Source organism: Peromyscus maniculatus, chromosome 2 (assembly GCF_049852395.1).
Source record: "Peromyscus maniculatus bairdii isolate BWxNUB_F1_BW_parent chromosome 2, HU_Pman_BW_mat_3.1, whole genome shotgun sequence".
Lineage (NCBI taxonomy): Eukaryota > Metazoa > Chordata > Mammalia > Rodentia > Cricetidae > Peromyscus > Peromyscus maniculatus.
The window spans coordinates 172,525,047-172,534,239 of record NC_134853.1 but is presented as its reverse complement, the minus strand read 5'-3'; the positions used below and the strand labels follow the sequence as shown (position 1 = coordinate 172,534,239).

The 9,193-nt window shown below is 57.0% G+C and overlaps 1 protein-coding gene across 2 annotated transcripts in view; it reads left to right on the top strand.

Annotated features, from left to right (window-relative positions):
• Positions 1-2,925: 2,925 nt before the first annotated feature.
• Ski (SKI proto-oncogene) overlaps positions 2,926-9,193 on the top strand; it is a 73,673-nt gene continuing 67,405 nt past the window's right edge. For both annotated transcript variants that reach the window (XM_076565815.1, XM_076565814.1), the window contains exon 1: positions 2,926-4,035. In XM_076565815.1, coding sequence (XP_076421930.1) covers positions 3,067-4,035 — 969 coding nt within the window. In that variant the 5' untranslated portion in view covers positions 2,926-3,066. The remainder of the gene's footprint in view (positions 4,036-9,193) is intronic.

Sequence of the window (9,193 nt, the reverse complement as noted above, 5' to 3'; positions counted from 1 at the left end):
TCCCTCAAATGCAACATTAATTTGTATGGGGTCTACATGTGGGCTGACAAAGCTATCTACAGGGATACAACTAAGTATCTTTTGTTTTTTAAATATTCCCCTAAGGAATAATCAACTGTCTTTAAAAAAAAAAACTATTTACTACATTGAAAAAATTTTTTGAGTAGCAGGGAGGCTCATGCCACAGTGCATGTATGGAAGTCAGCAGGTGAGTTATGGGAACCATTTTTCTCTTTCTTCCTTTCAGGTTGTCAGGTTTGGGGGTAACCATTTCTCTCTGAGCCATCTTGCCAATCCCTTACCAGTTGTCTTATGTACTGACAGAAGAGGTAACTAAAGGTGGGAACTCTCCATTATGAGTGAAGTCAGAAGAGTGAACTTTGAGCCTGAATTGTAATAAGAAGGAAGGCTGATCCCCTGGGTACTGTGGGCAAGCATAGGGAACTTAGGAGTGGACTTGTGTCTCCACATTGGGAACTATCTAGTTTTCAGACAGGGAACCCTGCTCTTTGAAATATCAAGCCCTGCCTTGAGGTAGGGGCAGCTGAAGTTTGCACAGAGATGCCTGGCCAGTCCCAGGGTAGGAGCTGTGTCTAGGAGTGTTGGTTTGTACCTGTTCTGGACTTACCCAGGAGGTAAGAAACAGGTCACAAGCTGGAGGTAACCCAGGCTGCCCTATGCGTGACCTTCTGGCTTTTACCAATCAGGAAAGGCCTATGCCCTGGCCAGTTTGAGGTCCAGTTCTTTGCGGGGGTGGGGTGGGGTGGGGGGGTCCTGCTTCTTGACTTAAACTGTCCTTCAGGGTTTGACTTGAATTCCTGTGCCAAGCCTTCTGTTGTCTGTCAGTCCGCAAGACTGCCCTACTTTGATCCCATTGTACAGCCAGTACATGGAAGGGCAGGCAGTGGTGTCTTAATCTGGCCATAACCTGGATACCTGATGTATAGATGGATATTTGGTTCCCAGTCCTAGAGGCTGAAGGGTAAGGGTCACACGGGCAGTCAGCCTGAGAATCAGACATCTGCTGTCCAAGCTGCCGGCTAATGGGTGGTGGCTCAAGAAGGAGCAAGAGCTGATAGGCACAGCTTCTTCAATGCAGAATTGTGTCCCAAAGTCCCCACCTCACAGGAAGGGTCTAGTAGACAGGAGCTGCTGGTGGCAATATCACCTGAGAGGCTGGGTCGTCACAGTTCATGGGGTGGTCGATGTTGTCTTGCCGGTGACACAGGGACTTTCTTTCCCATAGCTGTGCCTTGGCATCCCGAGGTCATGCTATGAGCTTCCAGGTTCTGCAATTCTAGCTGGCTGTGTGGAACTTGGGTGTGGAGCTCTGTATATCAGGTGGCATCGTTACTACACATGGAAATCCAGATGTACTTTGGGCAGTCCTTCTGCACCGGAGCCCTTGGGTGGTTCTTTGTGAGGTACCGGTTGTGTGGGTACCTGGATTTTTGTGGTGTTTTCTCATCATAAGGACAGCTCGGTGTCGAATGTTTTGCGGTGTCCTTATGCAGGGACCTGGAATGCGTGTTGTGGTGCCCTTATCGTATGGGGACAGGGACTTCGGTCCTGTGGAGACCCTAGGGTGCTTTGAGACGCTCTTGTATCCAGACCCCAAGTTTTCTGGCAACCTGGTCATGAGGGCACTCGGGATTGTTTTGTTGTGTCTCGTGGCGTTCCGGTCCTATTAGAGCATGATGTCCAGCAGCCTGGGGAGTGGAGGCGATTTCGCAGCATCTCCGTAGAAAGAGGACTCTGGGACGTAAGGCGGCAGCGGCGCAGGTCTACTGCGGACCGCCACTCAGCTGGCCTGCGGTTGTGGCAGGGGCCTTGTGGGTTTCGGGGCCCCAAGACCGTGGTGGCAGCAGGACCGGAGACTTCCCAGCCGCGCAGGAAGCGGCCTCGGCCGGAAGGGGGGCCCCAGGCGCCTCCGCTGTGGCCGCCTCCAGCGGCCTTCACAAGGCGGGGCCGAGCGGGACCGAGTAGGGCCGAGCGGGGCCGAGCGGGGCCGAGTGGGGCCGAGCTCCGGCCCGGGGGACCCGAGCAGTGTCGAGCTGTGGACGGACGGAGCCGAGCTTGGCCGAGTACGAGCCGGGCGTAGCCGAGCGCCCCCGAGCCCGGGAGGGGGAGCGCGCGTTCTTGGAAGAGCCGGCCCGGAGCTGGTCACATTCCTGGCCCGCACTCTGGCTGAGGCGGACGCACAGCAACAAACAACGCGGGAGGCGGGGCCGGCGCGGGCGGGGCGGGGCGGTACGGGGCGGGGCGGCGCGCGGCGGCGTGAGCTCAGCTCCCGGCGCTCAGTCCGAGCCGGAGCGAGCCGCCCGAAAGATGTGCGCCGAGCGCGCCGAGCCCCGCGCCGCCGCCGCGCTCTGAGGCCGCGGGCCAGAGGCGCCTCCGCCGCCCCGGGAGCCGCGCGCGCGGGCCGGCGGGCGGCCGGGAGCCGGCGGACGGCCGCGCGGGCGGGCAGGCGGCCAGGGGCCGGCGGCGGGCGCGACGCGGCCGGCCAGCACCGCCGGGACGAGCCGAGCGGGCGCCGCGCGGTGGGAGGAGCGGGGCAGCGGCGGCGCGCCGCGCGAGGACGGCCCGGCGGGCCCCGCGCCCGCGCCCCCGCTCCTCCCGGGCCCTTCGGCCTCGGCCGCCGCGGCGATTCGCGCCTCGCGGCGCCGGCACCTGCCCGCGCGCCCCCCGCGAGCCCCGGGCCCGCGAGCGTTGGCGTTGGCGTTGGCGGCGCGCGCCGGGGCATGCCCCGCGCCTAGAGCCCGGGGGGCGCGCGGGGGGCGCGCGGGGGGCCCGGGCGGCGGCGGCGGGCGCGGCGCGGGGCGCGTGGATGTGGCGCCGGGCCCGGGTGGCGGCGGGCTCCAGCGGCGGGACCCTTTCGCCCCGCCCGCCTTTGCCTTCGCGCCCCCGGGCGAGGCCGAGGCCGGGGCCGTGATCGGCCGGGAGCCGGCGACGGGGGGCGGTCGGGGCCGCGGTCGCGGTCGGCGGCGGGGTGCGCGGGGCGGCGGCGGAGGCCGTGGGGGCCCGGGCGCACGGGAACGGGAGCGGCCCGGGGAGCCCGATCGCACCATGGAAGCGGCGGCGGCCGGCCGGGGCGGCTTCCAGCCGCACCCGGGGCTGCAGAAGACGTTGGAGCAGTTCCACCTGAGCTCCATGAGCTCGCTAGGCGGCCCGGCCGCTTTCTCGGCGCGCTGGGCGCAGGAGGCCTACAAGAAGGAGAGCGCCAAGGAGGCGGGCGCGGCCACAGTGCCGGCGCCGGTGCCTACTGCCGCGGAGCCGCCGCCTGTGCTGCACCTGCCTGCCATCCAGCCGCCGCCGCCTGTACTGCCCGGGCCCTTCTTCATGCCGTCGGATCGCTCCACCGAGCGCTGTGAGACCGTGCTGGAAGGGGAGACCATCTCTTGTTTCGTAGTGGGAGGCGAGAAGCGTCTGTGCCTGCCACAGATCCTCAACTCGGTGCTGCGCGACTTCTCACTGCAGCAGATCAACTCAGTCTGCGATGAGCTGCACATCTATTGCTCACGCTGCACCGCCGACCAGCTGGAGATCCTCAAAGTCATGGGCATCCTGCCCTTCTCCGCGCCCTCGTGCGGGCTCATCACCAAGACGGACGCCGAGCGCCTGTGCAACGCGCTGCTCTACGGCGGCGCCTATCCGCCGCCTTGCAAGAAGGAGCTGGCGGCCAGCTTGGCGCTGGGCCTGGAGCTCAGCGAGCGCAGCGTCCGCGTGTACCACGAGTGCTTCGGCAAGTGCAAGGGGCTGCTGGTGCCCGAGCTGTACAGCAGCCCTAGCGCCGCCTGCATCCAGTGCCTCGACTGCCGCCTCATGTACCCGCCGCACAAGTTCGTGGTACACTCGCACAAGGCCCTGGAGAACCGGACCTGCCACTGGGGCTTCGACTCAGCCAACTGGCGGGCCTACATCCTGCTGAGCCAGGACTACACAGGCAAGGAGGAGCAGGCCCGCCTTGGCCGCTGCCTGGACGACGTGAAGGAGAAGTTCGACTATGCCAACAAGTACAAGCGGAGGGTGCCCCGGGTAAGTGTTCCCAGGTCTTGGGGGTTGGCAAACCATGCCCAAGAAGGGGAGGGGGCGGTCCTCCTGGGCTGGGCATTCTGGGTTCTAAAGGTTAAGGCTCCTGGTTCGACCTTATCTGGCCTTGGGTTGTTTTGATTTCAGGAAATTAGGGGCCTTGTCAGTCTCCTGTGGGTAAGGCTGTAAGGCCTCCTTCGTGCTGTGTGGGCACTGTACTCATGGAGTAGAGTGAATAGAAAAGTTCTCTCAGGGCACATAACCCTTGACCACATAGGCTAAGCGCTAAAGGTCCGAGAAAGAGGTTACTACCTCAAGTTCTGAGAGGTTTTACTGCCTGGACCCAGGCTGTGACTTTCTGGCTCAGATCTCCATGGGACCTTGGCAGAGATGTTTAGATGAGAATGAAGTTTTCCCCCTTCCTTTCTGATGACAGGGATGTCTTCTCGTGGTCCCCAGCTGATTAGCCTTGTATGCTTATTGGCTCTCTTGTTTTGTCTTTAAATTGTTGAAGCTAGCTAGTTGTCTTGGCGGAGACTTGGCACTTGCAGCCCCTAGGATCTCCGTTTGTGCACCTTGAGGGGCATTTGGCCCGGTCAGTGGTAGCCAAGTCCTGCCTCTCGGAGTTGCTGATGGTCTGCAGTTTATTTGGACTCACCCATTTCCTTCTGTTGCTCTTGAACTTGGTATGGAGGCATGTCAGCCCAGACTGTGGTGTATGTGAGTCAAAGGCTTTATGGGATCTTCTTGGGCATTTCCTGGGCCACTTAGTACCTGAACCTTTCACTGGTGTCCATAGGAAGTTTCTTTGCATATGCATCCTAAGTATCTGTAACTTTTAAATATCCATGCTTATTAAATTGCACACAGAATGCTGCATTGGCTCAGCTATTCTTGGGAGACCTAATTAATTCAGCTATTGCATCAAACTTTTTTTTTTTTTTTCTAAATCTGTGAATAGATGCTGCAGCCCGGTTTTCTCTGGGCGCCCCTCCAGCAGAGTGTCAGAGTTGTGGGGGGAAGGGGCTCTGAAGAAGGGGACCGTTGCCTCATTCTCTAGGGCTTGCAGAGTGTGCATGTGCTGTTGTGTGTTGTGTGGCACTTCTGCCCCAGCCAGGGCAGTGCCTCTTTGGGGGAGGTTGCAGGAGCTCTTTTCAAATGGGCTTGGCAATAGACAGGCTGATATGGCAGAGGCCTGTCCGTCTGGGATGTCTGTGTCCTTGTCAGCTAATGTGGTCTGAGGTAGTCATATGTATGGTGACTAGTGGACTTGCTAGGACCACTGTAGAGATGTGGGACTGTCAGGCTGTGCTGCTGGGAAGCTTTCACACCTCTTATCTTGGGAGCAGGCAAGGAATCTTGTCTGAGTTGGGTGTGTCTGTGTTTGTGTTTGTCTGCTCTGGGTCATGTGTGTTTGTGGTCTTTCCGTCTAGGTTTAGGGGACTGGCATGGTCCCTTTGTCCCAGCCACTGCTGAATTAGGCTAGGCTCCAGCCTTCTCTGCTTACAAGTCTGGTGGTTCTGGGTATCAGGGTCTTTGGGCTCCTAGGAGATGGCTCAGATGCCTGTGCCAGCACCAAGGGGTTAGAAGACAGGGTAGTGCACTGAGCCATGGTCATGTGCTTGGGTCATTTCCGCTATGGTTCGCAGCTGCCTTTCCCTTGGTAGCCACCCTGGCGGTGCTCTGATGCCTCATTTACCGAGTGAAGAAATTTCTCAAGTGATTTGTGTCTCTAGCTCCACTGGGCAGTGGTGGCATCATCTTGAGTTTTTACACTTTGGCCAGCTCCTGAGTGCTTACATGATGAGGGACTGGTAGACTGTTTCTTCTTTGTGGGGTGCACCCAGCCTCTGAGTGACCCCAGCTCAGCCATTAAGTGTTGGTACTCCCTTGACTCTGTGAGTGTGTAGCTGAGGGTTTGGGCTGGACAGTGCTCTTTTAGTCCCCTTTGGACGGACATGTGCTTATCTGCGTGAATCATAGGTAACACCCAGGAAGGGGATGTCAGTCTGGGTAGTTATGGACCCATGGCTGCCCAGACTTAGTTTGTCCTGAGGAGTGGCCTGGATGCCTGCACTCATTCACTGGACTGTATGATTCCCTTACTCTCTTCATAGATTATTTTAATATTTTTGATCTGCTGAGGAGGAGGGAACAAGGAACAAAGAATGTGCTGGAAGTGTTTTGCAGGGCAAGTAGCTTTTGACAGACCTTTGGCCTCTCTTGAACTAAAGGTGAGCTGAATGCTTTGTGGGAAGGTGTAGAGGTCAGTGGTTTTCCTGAGTTCTTGGTGCTCTGATGACATGTGGCTGCTGTGCTCTATGGCAGCCTGACTCAGGTGGCTTCTCTCTGACTGAAGTAGGGTCTGCTTGGATCAGGTGGATTTGGCCTGGTTGAGGTGGAGTTGTGGTTTCTGTGGTCAGCTGAGTGTGTGTGGGAGTAGGAGAGTTTCAGCTTTGAGCCTGAAAACCTTGGTCCAGGCCACTCTACCCCAGGCCTTGGCGTGCCAGCGCTGCTATGACGATGAGGGCTGGTGGAGGTCTTCTGCAATGTCCTCCTAATGTCGTGGGGAAATGGGAAATGTCCACTTCTCTCTTGTGTCACTATCAGGCCCAGCTTCCCCCTGGTAAAGCTTTGGAGAAAATGCAGGGTGCCTATGGATGCTCAGTGAGTCTGGCGTCCGGAGGGACCCCCTTGGCTACTTTCCTTGCAGATCAATGGGGAGCCAGTTCTGTGGGGCCTCAGGGCATTGGTCTCACATTCCCGCTCCATTCTTCACCGGCTGTGTGAGCTTAAGCCCCCGTGCCTCACTTTCCTCATGTAAATTGAGACTAACACTTGGTTGAACCTGTCTTAGATTCATGTTTCTGGAGGCAGTTCAGATGAATGGAAACCTCTGAGTCTTCCCTTCCATCAAGCAGATGCCATGACAGTTCTCTCTTCCTCTTGGGTTGTCTGGTAGCTGTTGGACTTCCACAGAGTTCAGTCTATCAGCATAAAAAGGAAAATGGACAGTGGTACTTTGAGCTGCTACTCTGTGTGTTTTGTGTGATGTGGCTGCTGGTCCATAGGACGATTTGTGACCATGAGCAGCTGCCTTTCCAGGTTGGCCACAGGTGCTGCAGTGTCTCCTTCTGAACATAGCAGGACCCATCTGTGGGTCTGAGAAGTGGGCTTTGGTGTGGAGGAGCTTGTGTTATCTTAGGTTACTGCATCTCTGTCCTCTCCTGAGCCTGGATTCTTAGGACTTTATTCTATCAGCTGATACAGTCACTCTATGTGGACTGTTGGGATTCCTCATAGTGGGATAATAGGACTGAGGTCATGTTTCTTGGCTACTCCCTCCTCCTCCCCGCCCCAAGACAGGGTTTCTGTGTGTAACCCTGGCTGTCCTAGAACTAGCTCTGTAGACCAGGCTGGCCTTGAACTCCGAGAGCCATCTGTCTCTGTTTCCCAGGTGCTGGGATTAAAGGCGCACGCCACCCCTGCCCAGAGGTCATGTTTCTAAACTGGACACCTAGCCAGGTGGTCAGCTTTAGGGGACACTGAGCTCTGGGTATGTTTTGGGACATGTTTATAGTTTCTGGGTGCAGAGCTGGGTGCTGGGTTCAGGAGTTGTCTCAGTGGATTGTGGTTTGCTCTTTTGTTTTCTTGGGATAGGGTCTTGCCTTTTGTGTGGTGGGATCACATTTGTGTACCACCATGGTCAGCTGTGGTTTGTTCTTATGTGAAGATTGCTATAGGAGAGGACAATGTCAGTATGCTGGGACCCTGTCTCCTGGACACCTGCAGGTCTGGGTGTTCTTCCAAATATCAGCTGCCCTTTGCCCACTGGCATCGTTTTGAAGAATGTTCTCTGGGATCATGTCCTGTGCTGGGCTTTCTTAGAGTTACTATTGATTTTTCCCCTCTGGACACTTGGGCCAAGTAGGTGGGGTGCCAGGTCCTGAAGTCAGGCCTTGGTCCAGGAGGGGGCTCTTTGGGATGGTTGCCAAGGTGGTGGTTCCAGTCCAAGGCCAGTGGGTCTTAATAGGGTAGGATAGCAGCTTGAGAGTGGGCTCTAGGTTCTACACATACCATAGCCAGCTGTGGGTGGGGGCAGTAATGACTATTGGTGCACATCCATCTCTGAGAAGGCCAAGTTCTCTTAGCATAGCCTATCTGTCCATCTATCCTGCCACTTTCTGGGGCTCCTCTGGGAGCCATCTGGGTCCCTCCCCATCTGGAGGAAGCAGGGTCATTGAGTAGCCCTCACCTCTGTCCCTGGCTGCCCACTGGAGGCCCTGGGTCATCAAGAAGCTTCCAGGAGTAAGGTCATTGACTCTGTCTCAGCGTTTCTCAACCTCTCCTGCAGTCAGTTTGTGTAATGTCTGTCTGAAGTGTCTAAGGGCAGACAGGATGTAGAGGGTGAGGAAGTCTGGGCCAAGTGTGAACCCAGCCCTGCCCTGGAGCCGGGTGCCCCCCCCCCCCCCGGGGGGGGTGCGTTCCGAGTTGCTGTCTCTGCAGCCCCAGGAGGGAGGCTGCGGTTCAGGGGCTGGCCTGCCCCTGCCGTCTGGCAGGAGGTGAGGTAGCCGTGGCTGGGGCTGGATTCTGTGCAATAGTGTCTCTTTCTAAGGATTGCGAAAGTTGAGGGAAGGTTTCTACTTTGGAAGAATTATGCAAGTTTCAACTGAAATGTTTTTTAAAAGTTTCTTTGTTTTGAATCAAAACACAGGCTAGATTACTTGTGTGAGATCTAGGAGAGCTGAACAGAGGGGAGCCTCTTGCCTTTTTTTCCATGGCTGCCATGAAAGGGAAAGGAATCATGGGTTTGGGAGCTAAATGCTATTTGATGGGGGCTTGGGGTCATTGGCTGGGAGGTGCTCTGCTCTTGGTGTCCTTGGTGGTCAGGAGCAGGTTTTGGTCGGTATCCCTTGTAGCCACGGAGAGCACCTTGTGGGTCCTATCCTGCTGACTTGCCTATACTACTCCAGCAAAGGTGTCTCCTGCTTTCTCTTGTGACCCAGTAGGCCTTTTCCAGACCAAGTATTGTGTACCAACAATCTTGCTGCCTGTCGAGGTACTTTGAGAGGTTATCCTGGGTCACCCTCAGGAAGCACTCATGTCACCAGGGGCAGAGAAGTAGTAAATGATTGTTCATAGAGCAGCTCTCTGCAGATGAGGC